The sequence below is a fragment of the Siphateles boraxobius genome, unplaced genomic scaffold, assembly GCF_051911475.1.
Source record: "Siphateles boraxobius isolate OS27281-9 unplaced genomic scaffold, OSU_SipBor_1 85, whole genome shotgun sequence".
Taxonomy (NCBI): Eukaryota; Metazoa; Chordata; class Actinopteri; order Cypriniformes; family Leuciscidae; genus Siphateles; species Siphateles boraxobius.
Window position 1 is genome coordinate 65001 of NW_027509214.1, and position 15455 is coordinate 80455.

At 37.0% G+C, this 15455-nt stretch overlaps 1 protein-coding gene across 3 annotated transcripts in view; it reads right to left on the reverse strand.

The window, feature by feature from the left end:
* Window positions 1-15455, reverse strand: part of LOC143731072 (formin) — a 96971-nt gene that overhangs the window by 59047 nt on the left and 22469 nt on the right. For 2 of the 3 annotated variants that reach the window (XM_077221733.1, XM_077221732.1), the window contains exons 2-6: window positions 14056-15392; window positions 12203-12320; window positions 8687-8748; window positions 4569-5338; window positions 840-981 (exon numbers count right to left, since the gene is read on the reverse strand). In XM_077221733.1, coding sequence (XP_077077848.1) covers window positions 840-981; window positions 4569-5338; window positions 8687-8748; window positions 12203-12320; window positions 14056-15372 — 2409 coding nt within the window. In that variant the 5' untranslated portion in view covers window positions 15373-15392. The remainder of the gene's footprint in view (window positions 1-839; window positions 982-4568; window positions 5339-8686; window positions 8749-12202; window positions 12321-14055; window positions 15393-15455) is intronic. The other variant, XM_077221731.1, reaches the window with a different exon arrangement.

A 15455-nucleotide genomic window follows, 5' to 3' on the forward strand; every position in this document is an offset into this window, starting at 1 on the left:
ACACACACACACTGCTGAAAGAGTAATTTCTGCCTGACCACAATAACTGACTTGAATGAAAGCCAGTTAATGTACATGCACCATAAATCTCAGCCGCATCGTTAAATCAATAAAATATCGTAGAACATTGTCTTTTAAAACCCCATATGTAACCTGTAAATCTGATCAAAACACCACTAAACAATAGTGCACAGCGGGATTATGGGGAATAAGAGCTCAAAATAAGCTTATTTAACGCAAATACTAACAGTAAATCCCTCATTCCTTGCATGTCACTGATAAGTTACTCCAAAGCACAATGATCTTTATGAAACCAACACATTGTCATCACATGATGCCGCTGTTAAAGGTAGTTTCATGCACTTTAAATCATTAAATTTTTTTATTCTAGTTTTTAATGGAAATATTACAGTGTTTATTCTAAATGATTTATGGGTGCACAACATTATTGTTGTAATACTCTTCTCTGATGATGTGGGCGGGGCAACCTGTCACTCACATGAGATCAGCCAATAGCAAACCACAACCATCCAATCAATTCCCCGCAGACACAATCAAGCCCCGCCCACATTTGTTCTTGTTCCAGAATATATGACACAACAGGGAAGAAAAGATCAGCGCAACTTCCCTTTCATGACAACTTTAAGGTTATGTTTGGCAGTGGGACACATGATGTGCCTGAAACCCCCTCAAGTGGTAAAAACAATGTGAGTTCCTTTAATTACAAGCTATAAACACTATGTATTTATGTTAACACACAAAGCATCTTTACAGGAAGCACTGACCATTATATAAACCCAGCAAAGATATCAGAGTCATTCGTCATGGCTGTGACGTACCTTTTTGGCTTTGTTCTTCTTCTCATACGTGTCTGATAGCGGTTTCTTCTTGGCTTGTAAGGCGGCTTTAGAGAACAGATCCTCAAATTCTTTGGCGTTTATGATATTGGGCTCTTCCAGCGAACTCCAGAGTGTGTTATTACTGTAAAACACACACAGCAGTGATGGATCAGTATTTAAGAACATGAGACAAACGCTCTTAAAATAACACTGATGGAGGAACAGATGTGAAATGTTGCAGTCGTTTAACGTTTATTTCTGTGCTGTGATTCCATTAAAACTGAATATAAAGACACTGAAATTGATAAGACTGATCTAAAGTATTTTAGAAAGATTCTCTCAGACTCCAGTATCGTGGATGAGAATTATTTGGTTTCTTCCGTTGCTGAGAAACACGAGACACACAAACAGGCCGATGGTGTACGAGGGAGTCTTTAAACAGTCTGGTTTCCACTCCTTTATCCTGAGGGAAAAACTTTACACTGGTATTCAGGGACAGGCATTAAGCTGGTTTAGAGCGTACCCATCAGACCGTTACCATTTTGTCTTTTTAAAAGGGAAAAAATCTAAGATAACGTCAGTAAATTATGGAGTGCCTCAAGGCTCTGTGTTCGGCCCTCTGCTATTTTCAATATATATGCTGCCACTTGGTGATATTATAAGAAAACATGGAATTAGTTTCCACGGTTATGCCAATGATACTCCGTTATCCACCTTATTCCTGACGTGTTTACTGCGTTTTGAGTTATGGGTGGCACTTCCGGTTCGGGGAACTTCCATTCAAAAAGGCTGAAACTAATCATTTCAAATCATAAGGTTGCACTACAAATAAAGCTGATCCGTCAGTTTGACTGGATGAGCTGTAAATTTTCCTTCATGATTTATTTTCAGACATCATGAGAATAACGTTACACTTATTTTAACGTGGCATGTTATAACAAGAATATCTATGGCAAGAGCTCTTTTCAGTCGCTGCATTCTTTTCCTCATTATTATTTTCTTTTTTCACTTTGCAATCCGCTGTAAAAGTATGAAAAAGGACGACATATACTGCACATTTGTGGTCTGTTCTCCTGAATTTAATTTGCGATATATGCCATTAAAAATTCACTGGAATGCACAAATAATCTCTCAGTTTTCTGCTCAAATCAAATCAAATTTCTTTCCAGGTTTGTTTTCACAGGTAAATGCAATTTATAATCTGTAAAAATGACGGAAATCCAATTGGAATAGTATCACGTAATGCTGAAGTTAATTAACATTTTTGATTAAGGCGACATATGTTACATAATACAGATATTACTACAGTGATATTTAACCCGTCCGTCATTGCTGTGGAAAGAATCGCGCTTCTGGGGTTATTCATGTGAAAAATCTAAGATAACGTCAGTAAATTATGGAGTGCCTCAAGGCTCTGTGTTCGGCCCTCTGCTATTTTCAATATATATGACGCCACTTGGTAATATTATAAGAAAACATTGAATTAGTTTCAACGGTTATGCCGATGATACTCAGTTATACATTTCATCACGACCAGATCAATTCTCTAAATTGTCTAAGTTGACAGGATGCGTTAAAGATATAAAATATTGGATGACCTGTCATTTTCTTCTATTAAATTCAGCTAAGACTGAGATATTAAATATTGGACCAAAAACCTGTACACAGAATCTCTTAGAATACAATTAGCATTTAGAAGGATGTACTGTAACTCTGTCCTCTACAGTTAAAGACCTGGGAGTTATATTAGACAGCAACTTATTTCAAAAATCATATTTCAAATGTTACAAAAACAGCCTTTTTCCACCTCAGAAACGTCACTGAGCTTCGGAATATGCAATTAACAATAAACGAGCTAAAATTAGTCCAAAATGCAGCTGCTAGGGTTCTAAGTAGATCAAGCAAATATGACCATAACACCAATTTTAACATCCCTACACCGGTTACTATGGAACCTTGTTTCCGCCACAGAAAAAATAAAATAAAATGTTGATTACGACTTTATCTCACACTTAAAGGGGAACTATGCAGTTTTTTTTTTTTAGCTTAACTGAACAGCTTCGGCGTTATTGGAATGGTTATGTGACTTTTTATATGAGCGCAACTTGCAAACTATTATGATAAATTGCAATAATCATGTCTAACGACATCATAACAGACATTGTTACGAAATAATGCGACGTACATGAATCTTATTGATTATATACATTACACAAAAAACTCAAATGAAATTATACAGTAGGCCTAGGGTATTCGCAATTTACTTGTAATTTAGCTGCAATCATGTAAAAACATTATAAGCCATCAAACGCAGACGGCTACTTTATTATTATAAAGTGCAGAGGCCGTGAGTGCAGAGACGCTCTGTGTGAGTGGTATTTACGACATGTTAAATACAAGTACTCTACAGCGACTCTAGTTTGACAAAAACAGAATTCCTACATAGTGTGCCTTTAACTTTTTTCCAGTCCAGAATTGCAGAAGCAATTGTATGTTATAAAGTCAGAATTGAGTGATATAAAGTTCAATTGCGTGTTATAAAGTCAGAAATCTGACTTTTTTTCTCAGAAATGCATGTTTATATCTCGCAATCCTGACTTAACACGCAATTGTGAGATATAAACTCGCAATTGAGAGATTAAAAGTCGCAATTATCTTTCAAAATGTTTTATTCTGTGGCAGAAACAAGCTTCCATAGGATACCTTTTAAGTTCTGTATCAATTATAAAGTATTGCTACTGACCTATAAGGCCTTAAACAATTTAGCTCCTGTGTATTTAAGTAATCTTCTATCGCCTCACAATCCATCACGCTCTCTAAGGTCACAAAATTCTGGGCTTCTGGTCGTACCTAGTATATCCAAGTCCACTAAAGGAGGGAGAGCGTTTTCACATTTGGCTCCTAAACTCTGGAATAGCCTTCCTGATAATGTTCAGGGCTCAGACTCACTCTCCCAGTTTAAAGGCGCATCTCTTTAACCTAGCATTCACATAATGCCCCTCATAACCTTATACTCCAGTTATATCAGATCACATGCACATGATTATCTGCTTAATGTTATGAACAGCAGCTGTGCCAATTATTTTCTATTTGCTTCTGTTTTAAACTCCGGATGCACTTTCTGTAGAGCTGCTTTAGAACGATATGTATTGTGGAAAGCACATTGCTAAGAAGCGTGACTGTAATGATGTAATATTACAGCACTACTGTAACATTTACTGCAGGCGTGTGCGGTGAAGAATCACTGTATCCTTTTCTAATCCCTCTCACAGTAACACATGCCCGTAAAGCTGCTCATGTAAGCACCTGAACACGCAGCGGAAGCTCACTGAGCCCGCGACACAGATGCATGTGCAAATAGCTTTAAATACTAAAGTTCAAATAGTACTGAGCGCCTTAAGGGAAATGATGATGGACAAAATATAAGATTGGAGGAAATATAATATGTATGCGTTCGCCCACAAAACCTTTGCGTTTCCCAGTGCAAGTGAAACAACATTTCTTGGGGAAATGCCAGAGTTTCTCGGGGGTATTTCCAAATTATTTTTTTCACAATTGCAGATATTTTTAAAAGAATCTTGGAAAACAAATAACATTAGAATCCACTGACTTCCATTGTATAGTAAAAAAAAAATAAAAAAAAATGAAAAAACACTTTTCAAAATATTGCTCTTGTGTTTCACAGAAGAAAGGAGGACACATTTCTTGTGTCTGGTGTAGAGGACTTACTTGTTGTCCTGAATCTGAATGCGGTTCCAGTAAAGCGGTTTCATGGGGCAGGCCGGTTCCACCGCAGGTTTACGAGGCGCTTTCTCAACCGTCGGTCCGAATCCAGACCAGATGAGACCCGGAGGAGGCGGTGGGCCGAAGCCCGGGATTGGTGGAGGAGGCGGGGCTCCAGGGAGACCAGGAGGGGGAGGGGGAGGAGCCCCAGGGAGGGGCGGTGGAGGGGGTGGAGCTTGTGCTCCTGGAAGGGGAGGAGGAGGGGGCGGAGCTTGTGTTCCTGGGAGGGGTGGAGGAGGGGGAGGGGCATATGCTCCTGGAAGGGGAGGAGGAGGGGGCGGAGCTTGTGCTCCTGGAAGGGGAGGAGGAGGGGGCGGGGCATGTGCAAACCCAGGTAAGGGTGGAGGAGGGAAGGGGGCGGAGCTACCTGGAAGAGGAGGAGGTGGAGGCGGAGCTCCTGGACTCACACCTAAACTCACACTAATGGAGTCCAGGTTGAGTTTTTTGGGCAGGCTGGAACTGGAGTTCAGTGGTTTTGTGTCATCACCCTCTGGGGTTTTGATGAAGGTCTCGCGGTCGGTCTGGACACACACATTGCGGAAGCTTTTGGGCGGCAGGTCGTCTTCGGTGGACACACACACCTCCTGAAGCTCGCCCCGCTCGCGTACGGAGACACACGCCTGTTCCCGCTGGATCCCGTCGATGAGCGACTGCAGCCGGGACACGGCCTCCGCGTGTTCGCCCCGGACCTGGAAGAGCCGCAGCTCGAAATCTGCCTGGATTCATACACATGCAAAAATTACAATTACTATTAGTCATCATGAGCAGGGTTTGAAATTAACACCCTATAACCCGCCAAATGCGGGTAAAAATAAACTGTGGCGGGTAACGCTGTCAAATCACTATCCAATTTGGCGTGTTACTTTTTATGTTTACTTACTTATACATAGACATATTTTTGGTGAGAAGGATGAAAGCGGAAGGGAGGAGATGCTGGATGGCAGGATTTTGTTTTAATAAGAAATTAATATATGCAATCCAAATTTTATAATATATATATATATATATATATACACGTTCTCATAAGCACTCTTGCATGTTGCAGCAGGTTATATATATATATATATATATATATATATATATATATATATATATATATATATATATATATATATATATATATATATAAAAATATACGTATGCTGTGACATAGTTAATCTGCTTCATTTCTTTTCTTTATTTTCTGGCTAGTAGAATTTCTGAATGGTCGGTAACTTAAAAATCTAGAAGCCAAATTGGCCGGTGAGTGTAAAAGTTAATTTCAAACCCTGGATGGACAATAAAAAGAACATCGGAAGATCTTAGAAACTGCACAGTTGAAAACCACTAGTTGTGCATTGCTAAGCAATATAATATATTTTAGTATAAAAATCTAGCAGGTTATCATCTACAAGAAACACTGAATTTACTCAAAAACAGCAAATCACACGTGTCATTTGTAATGGTTTACGTTGGTTATGCAGTAATGGTTTAGTAACGCGGCACATTTACCCTCTTCCTTCAGTCAGAGAGGATGGAGGGTTTTCCTGAGCGAGTGCGACCGCAGCTTCACAGAGATCTCGAGACGCGTTCACAAGTAAAACATCATCTTGTTTCATTCGAGGAGCCGCCAGGAGCATCTGGAGTCCATCAGGACATCCAGGCTTTCCTTCACACTGCCCTCACATTCAATATCACCGTTTACAGTCAAAGGTCACCGCATTAAACACTAGAAATACATTAACCCGCTGCAGCGTGCAAGAGTGCTTATGAGAACGAGATGCTTTCTCTGCCAGACGGGCTGAATGTGACTATATATATATATATACACACACAGTCAAACCAAAATTATTCAGACACCATTTTTTATATTTTTTTACTAGTGTGTGCAGGACACTATAGATAATTTATGTAAGTTAGGAGAGAAAAATAAAGTGACATATTATACCCACAAATTCTTCATACGGTGACTACCAGTAACATTTATACAAATTTGAGACCAAAAATGATTGGGACACTTTGAGCTGATCATGTTTTGCTGAAGTGTTTTTTCTTTAATAACTAATGCACCTTTTTACACACAGACTGAACAACATGAAGCATTGCTTGGTGATTGGTTGAGCTAAACTGGTATTATCTAATTGTGTAGTTAAATTTAACAGCTGACAGATATTCAACATAATTCATGTGTGAGAGTCTAACAGAAGGACGGACAAAACCAGGGAAATATCAACTGGTTTAATAACTCTGAGTTCTGCTCATATTTTACTACCATTTTCTAAACTATAGCGAATAAACTGATAATGTGAGAAATGGTGTCTGATTCAATTTAATTTTGACTGTGTATATACACACACAATAACTCTCTCTGGCTTCTAAAGCTGCATTTATTTGATCAAAAGCGTTGCAGAAGTGTTGATCCTGAGGGAGTCTGGCTCTCGTGACGTCGTGCTCGTAAAACAGTCGTTCGTCTACGTCACTGATTTTCCACATCGGCTCTCGGTGGTTTTATATACTTTCAAAAATGATAAAACATTATATTGTACAGACTGCAAATGGACTGCTGGGAGCGGTCCTCGTAACTTGGCGCATCGAGCCTTCGAGTAAATCTGCATTTAGTGCTAAACTGACAGCAGGAGCGAAACTGAACTGAGTTTATCAGGTTTATCATCTCGTCTCCCGTTACATGAAGAACTCACTCAATACATGTTCCTGGTCTACAATATAAATGATTCATACACTAAAGGAAAAAATATATATAACTTAATATAAATAATTATAGTATCATTGAGATACTACTATAGCTTTTTTTTATATTTTCTTTATATAGTTTTCAGTTTAATTTTAGTTAAGGTTTTAGTAATTTTATTGTGTTTTTTCAGTTCAGTTGTTCAGTTGTATTAGTTTCATATATATATATATAAAACTAATATAACTGAAAAAACACAATAAAATTACTAAAACTTTAACTAAAATTAAACTGAAAACTATATAAAGAAAATATAAAGAAGCTGTAGTAGTATCTCAATGATACTATAATTATTTATATTAAATTATATATTTTTTTTCCTTTAGTGTATGAATCATTTATATTGTATATATTATACTAATATATATATATATATATATACACACACACACGCATGTCTATACAGGTTTTTTTAATTTCAGTTTTAGTTATTTTGGTAAAAAGTTATAAATAAAATAAATAATATTTCTTATTTGTTAAAAACGTTGTTTTTTATTTTGATAGATATATATAATATTGTGTTTTGTCATTTGTATTAGTTAAAAAAAAAATTCTTAATTTAATTTAATCTATGTTGTTTCTGCAAGAAACGATTATATATATTATATAATGAAATAAAATATATATATTTTAAAAATATTAATCATTATAAAAAGAAAAATCTTTGTAAAATCAAAAAATATATATATTTGACAACCTTTTATTAATCTGAGTATTTGTTATTTATTTTTTAAAAATTTATACATTTTTTATAAATATTTAGTGCTGTTTTAAGAAATTTTCTTTTATATTGTACAATTTTTTTATTTATGTATGTACTTATTTATATGGCGGGCGGGGTTCAGCTGTGGTGTGGGTAAAAACTTTAACATCACTATTAAAACTTAAAACTTCCTTTTTGACTGATGTTGTTCATGTTAAAAAAACTAAACAAAAAATAATCATTTATTTAATTATATTAAAGATAGCTAGAATATATCATTATATATACAGTAATATACAGTAGTCAACATTTGAAGTGGATCAAAACCTTTCATCAAAGTTGATCTACATGAATTTTGAATAATACCCGTTCTTTGATGAACTTTTTTGATCCACTTCAAATGTTGACTACTGTATAATATAATTTAGCCAAAATGACAAAAATATTGTGTGTTTAATTGTTTATATTTCGTTTAAAGTTATAAATATGTTTGTATGTTTGTCTATAATAACGCATGATGTGAGTCAGAAACAGCAGTGTGTGTGTGAAAGAGAAGACGGTCTCAGCGCTCGATTACACGGCCTCTCGGGACACCTAGTGTTCTCTAGCAGTACTGCACTTCTCATCACTTACATGCAGTTTCTCCAGCTCTTCTTTACTCTCTCTCTTCAGCTGGAGGAGGGCGGCCTGGTGCTCTGAGGAAACACACACACACACACACACACACACTTAATAATGACACTACTGGATCAGCACAAGCTGAGTTCGTCTCTTATCTGATGAAGAGTTACTATATTATCATTGATTCTGTTATTTACCTGCTTTGAAACAAGCTGTATTGTATAAAGCGCTGTAGAAATAAAACTGACATGACATACACAAACGGGAAAAATAATGAAACTTTCTGAAATGTTTGTTTGGACCTTTAAAAATCAGATAAAAAATTATATAATAATAAAATTATTCTGATGCTAGAAATTATTGCATTTCAGTGACTATGTAAACAAAACCATGAAGTAAAGAATGAATAATTAATGAGTGATTGCTATTAGATAAATAGGACTGTATATTCATCTTAGAGTTGTGTGGGTTTTATGTAACATTTTTGTTCATTTTCCATTATTTGTTTCAGAGAACATTTATAAGTAATGTTTTCTTAACGTTCACATAACCAAGAAAAAAAACATGTTTAAAACCTTTTTAAAACTGGGCATATTTAACATTTTTTCATAACTTAATGGGAACGTTAAAACATATTTTTGTCAGCTGGGTTGTTGTGACATCAGACTATGCTTCAAAGAAGCTGGGAAACATTATGATTGTTCTTTCCTTTGGGAAACATGTGTTTAAAAGCATTGATATTTTAGTCATATTCAGCTAAAGCTCAATGCTAACGTACAGATTCTTTCTGACTATTAACACATTTGCATGAGCTCATAAAACTTAAATTCAAGTCCGTGCAAGTTTTATGAGGTGAAATAAAAAAACAAAAAAATTCATCCTCAGTATTTCTGTCTTGTTTTCCAGTACAAATATCCAAATTTCTGAAAATGAACCAAAAATGAGTTTCTGCTTAAAACAAGAAATATCTGCAAATGGGGTCAGAAAAATTATCTTAATTCAAAGTAAAAACAATGACACCACTGTTGTTTTAAGCACAAACTTACTTCATTTTCCAAAAAACGAGACTTAATATCATTTCAGTAAAATCTTGATTTAAGAATATTTAGATATTTGTGCTTGAAAACAAGATAGAAACACAGTGAAATTAACCTTTTTTTCAATATGATTCAATGTATGCGTTCAGACGAGCACTGATATGTTCTCTGAAGCTCGTGTGTGTGTGTGTGTGTGTGTGTGTGTGTGTGTGTGTGTGTGTGTGTGTGTGTGTGTGTGTGTGTGTGTGTGTGTGTGTGTGACACACAAAACTGGACACACAAGCCGCAGGTTTCGGAGTTCGCTCAGACTGGCTGGACTTAAACGACTTGTGCAATAGATTGGCAGTTAAACTACAGTGGACACAAAGCAACTCACAAACCGCACCAGAGGTATCTGACGCAGTGGTCACAGACCCATCTGTTACTGTGAAGGCCACAGTCTGTCACAATGAGACACAACACACACTACAGAGCACGACAGCAAGAAGATCTTTAATGAACATCAAACAGATGGACACAAAACAACACTGGACTGGACTAAAAATGCAGGGAAAACTGGCATGTCTTGACTTTGCTGACCATTCTACCTCTATTTCTATTCACAGAAATCATGCAATAGGGGCGTATATTCTTTACTTCACTGTCAAGGCCAGACTACAGGTGTTACCAACCAGATACAATCTAGCATTATGGTACCCTGAAAAGTACTATCCACATTGCATAATGCATCCTAACTCTGATCACCTTGAATCAGTTGCCCATATTGTAAATGGCTGTAATATGTACAAAGGGTTATACACAGCACGCCATGACCGTATTGTAGATCTCATTGCAAGTGCTGTTCAAAACATATTTCAAAAAAATATGCCTATGTATAAACATTCACGAGTAATACCGGACTGGTTTAACAGCTCTGATGATTTGTTTAGAAACATCCCTAACACCCCTGACATTGTGCTCATGGATACAGATAGAAAGGAGGTGCTAGTCCTTGAAATAGGTTGTGCTTAGGATTTGTATATGGACATAGCCTTTTTAGAAAAAATGACTAAATACCAACCCCTCCTTGCAAAGATTAGTGACCTAGGCTATTCATGTAAGTTTGTGGCATTGATATTTGGCAGCCTGGGACATGTCCACAAATCGGCTGTTAGTGGACTGAGACTGGCAGGGCTACCCAAAGGAAAGTCTAAACAGCTGGCAAATTTTTGCTCTATATCCGCTGTGATAGGCAGCCTTGCTGTGTGGCGTAAGAGATGCTTTATGTACCCTTGAATGTCAAAGCTGTGTTATCTCTGAGAATATTTGAACCCTTTCTGTAAGAAATTTGATTGGTGGATTCAAATAAAGAAATCAAATGTGTGTGTGTGTGTGTGTGTGTGTGTGTGTGTGTGTGTGTGTGTGTGTGTGTGTGTGTGTGTGTGTGTGTGTGTGTGTGTGTGTGTGTGTGTGTGTGTGTGTGTGTGTGTGTGTGTGTGTGTGTGTTGACCTGCCTGGTTTAAGGTCAGAGCTGGAGGAACCAGTACGGCTGGTTTTGTGTTTCCAGTCAGAAGCCATTAACAGGGTTTGTGTAATTTGTAATTTTACATCTGAATAAGAGCATCACATGACACCGACACACAACACAGAGCCGCACAATCACACAGGACAAATATAAAACTAAAACACATCAATGTGCTTCACTCGCTCTACAACTTTAGTTAATGTTCTGTCAGGGTACTCTCAAAGTCACACGTTCTTCCACTAACATTAATAGGACGTTTATTGAAAGTATCTGGTCTTTAATAATGTTCTCTAAACGTTAGAACAAAAACATTATTTATACATCGTTCATAGAGTGTTTTTTCTGAAATGTTTCAGTTGGATGTGTGTCATTTTTTAAATGTTACTTGTTTTCAGAGAACATTCAAAAGTAACGTTCCCATAATGATTGAAGAATGATGAAATGTTGCCCTAAATGTTCATAACAAGAACAAACTGGATGTTTTGAGCATAACATTTTCATAATTTAATGGGAACATTATCAAAACGTTCTTATAGCATATTTTAATGGGTAAGAAGCTGTTTTGAAAGTGTTGCTGAGATCAGAGATGGTTAGTTTCATGGCAGTAACACAACTTACAAATATATAAATATACAATTAGGGCTGTGCAACGATTAATCACATCCAAAATAAAAGTTTGTGTTTACATTATGTGTGTGTGTGTGTGTGTGTGTGTGTGTGTGTATGTGTATATATACATATATATATATATATACATACACACACACACACGCATGTATATATTTAAGAATTTTTATTTGTTTATATATATATAAAATATAAATTAATTTTGAATATTTATATAGTATATACATGCAAATATTTCTCAAATATATAAAAATTATACACAGTAAACATATACATCTTTTGAAAATGGGCATTATACCACCCCTTTAGGAAAATAAAGGGATTACATTAATAATAATAATAATAATAAAAGCTTCTCACCTGCTTCGGTGTAACGCAGTCCCACCTTCTCCTCTCCGTCCTCTTTGGGCGGCGGCCAGACGGCCTGCAGACGACCCGGCGTTCGGTCCTCGCCGTCCGATGGAGACGTCACTTCAGACTGAGCAGAAACACGGAAAATAAGTCTCAGAGGAAAGTAAAAATCACTGCACTGCGTTAAAATAATATGCAGAAACCTCTGATAGGAATCTTCTCTAGACTGAGATGAAAAATTTGGTGTTTTGTAGTCAAATTAAAATTGTAATCTTCAGAGTAAATTAATGGTCAGTTCCACTTTATTTCGATATTCCACTTTAGACATTCTACTAACTATAAGTAACTACGTGTCACTAACTCTCATTAGAGTATTAGTATTTATAGAGTAACACTCTCATATAGAGTATTTTGTTCTGTAGCGCTTTGAGTTTGAGAAAGGCGCATTATAAATAAAATCTATTATTATTATTATTATTAGTAGACTGTTGGGTTATGGTTAGATGTTCGGGTTCGGGTTAGTAGAATAAGTTGTAGTTGCCAAGTTCCTTATAGTGTGTTGAGGGACCATCAAAATAAAGTGTTAGTAGATATTAAGCAGAGACACTACTAATACTCTAATGACAGTTTATTGACATGTAGTTGCAAAGTTACTTATAGTTAGTAGAATGTTTAAAGTGGACCATCGAAATATTGTGTTACCATGTTTTTAACCGATTGCATGTCTTATGTTTATATATTTTATTTGTATGTTGTAACTTTGATGTATAAATGTATATGCAAACACGGCTGCCTTTCTCGGCCAGGACACTCCTGTAAAAGAGATTTTAATTAATTAAAAATAAAAAAAACATCCCAGCTAACAAAAATATGTTCCCATGAAAATGTCATTTCAAAACGTTCAAAACGTCCAGTTTTTTTTTTTTAGGTTTTAAAAATGTTTCTTGGTTATGTGAACATCCAACTGAAACTTTCCATGAATGATGTATACATTATGGTTTTGTGCTAATGTCTAGAGAACATTATTAAACACCAGATGACTTTGAATAGACAATATATGAAGAACATTTGATTATAACTTTGAGAAGCTTGCCAGAACTTTCCCTGTTAGCAGGAAATTTGTTTAATTTAGAATTAATATTTAGTCTCTCATAACTAACTAAAGGTAAATTCATTAATAAAGCACTTAAAAAACTAGTATACCAAAGAATCTGAGATTAACACTCACCAAACACCAAAAGTGAATAAATGGTTAATGGTTTTGGTGAGGGAATAAAACTTTACTTGCCAACAATATTAATAAAATACTGTGAAAAATGTATTTACTCATAAGCGCATTAACGTTTTGATTTTAAAAACGTACTAATTTACATCAACCATAATAAAGCAAGACCATTCAATGTTTGTGTTAACTAACGTAGCTGATTAACCTATCGTTACATCCAAGTACTTCTATTTCCATAAGGACAAAATATGCTGTTAGCAAAAAATACAAATTCATAGACTGTAAACAATATTTATTGCTGGTAAAAACAAATTCTGTTTAATTCACTGACGCGTAGCAAAAAATGTTTGTCTTAGATAAAAATCTAAGAAAATCTCTCTCTCTCTCTCTCTCATATATATACATAATAAAATTATTCTGATGCTAAAAATGAATGCATTTCAGTGACTATGTAAACAAAACCATGAAGTAAAGAATGAATAATGAATGAAGGATTGCTATTAGATAAATAGGACTAGTGTGGCTTTTATGTCACATTTTTGTTCATTTCATGTTTTTGTCTTGTGTGTCGAGGCTTTGTCTAAAGAGAACTTTCTACCCTGTAAGAACTTTAATCGCTGTCGTAAATCACACATACTTTGACCTCGGTAGGGCTCTTGATGTCGACGGCTGGAGATTTGCTGGACTGTCTCTGGAAGATGGACCTCAGCAACTCTTTATCGCTCTTCTTCTTCTTCCTCACAGCGTCCAGATCCAGCGGCGTCTCCCCCTGATCCTTCTTAGCAGGTTTAGAGCTGAAGAGTTTGGACTTTAACGCATCGTACGTGGAATCGGTTGCTGGTTTACTACCGTTTCCCGAGGTCTCTCCGTTCGGGTCCACGGCGTCCTCACTGGGGCCTTTCTGTAGCAAACTAGTGATTTCAGATAAATTTCTAGGTTCGTTTTTCTTTTTGGTAACATTGGTGACGTTCAGCTGTTCGAGTCTGGCTTTGTTGACGTTCTGTTTGAGGTTGAGGAGAGCTCGGTCTGTGTCGCGCTGTTTGATTTCTGACACCGTTTCCCTCTCGTCTCCGATCGCTCCTTTCTTTAGCACACGTAAACCGCTAAACAAAGCGGGAATCTGGTATTTATCAGCAGTTTTGGTGTCCGGTTTGTTGTCCGAAGGGGACGTTCCCGAAACAGTCTTTGAAACGCGTTTTGTCTCAATCTGAAGACTTGAGAATGAGGTCTCAAAATCTCCAGTTTGAGGATCTCCAGTTTGAGGATCTCCAGTTCGAGGATCTCCAGTTCGAGGATCTCCAGTTCGAGGATCTCCAGTTCGAGGATCTCCAGTTCGAGGATCTCCAGTTCGAGGATCTCCAGTTCGAGGATCTCCAGTTTGAGGATCTATTTGTGAATCCGGATCTGTTCCCGAAATCCCTTCTTGTTGATCCTCGATAGAAACGTCCTCATCTTGTGTGCAAAACGGCACTGATCGTCTCCAACTGCTCACGTTCCTGCTAGTCAACGATTCTTCTCGAACCGTGTGTACGCTCAGCGAACGCATCTCTTTCCAGGATTCGCTCGACACGCGTGACGGAAGATCCAGAGACCGGTTGAGTTTTCCCGATCGACTCAGAACCGAAGCGTCTCGGAGCGATCTCTCCACGAGGCTCTCGGGTTTCTTCTCTAGTACCTCGGGGTCACATGACCTTCCCTGAACGCTCTTCGAATCCTCGTCGTCGTCGATGTACGTCTCCACGCGGGTTACGTGCACGAGAAAAGGATCCGACGATGTTCGTGAAGAACTTTCTGAATCCTGAACGGGAGAATTAAGGCATCCCGGCAACTTTTCCTCTCTAGATTTTGGGATTAAAGGAATATGACCATTCGGACTTGAATCTTCATCGTGCAAAGTTCGAAACGACGTCAACACAGCCGACGACCTTGAAGAAAACCTACTGGCTGGATCCATATTCCGTTTTACATTGATTCCTATGGAGTGAAATGCAATAACTGCATAAACACAGGCCCGTTCACATCAAACACGATAATGAT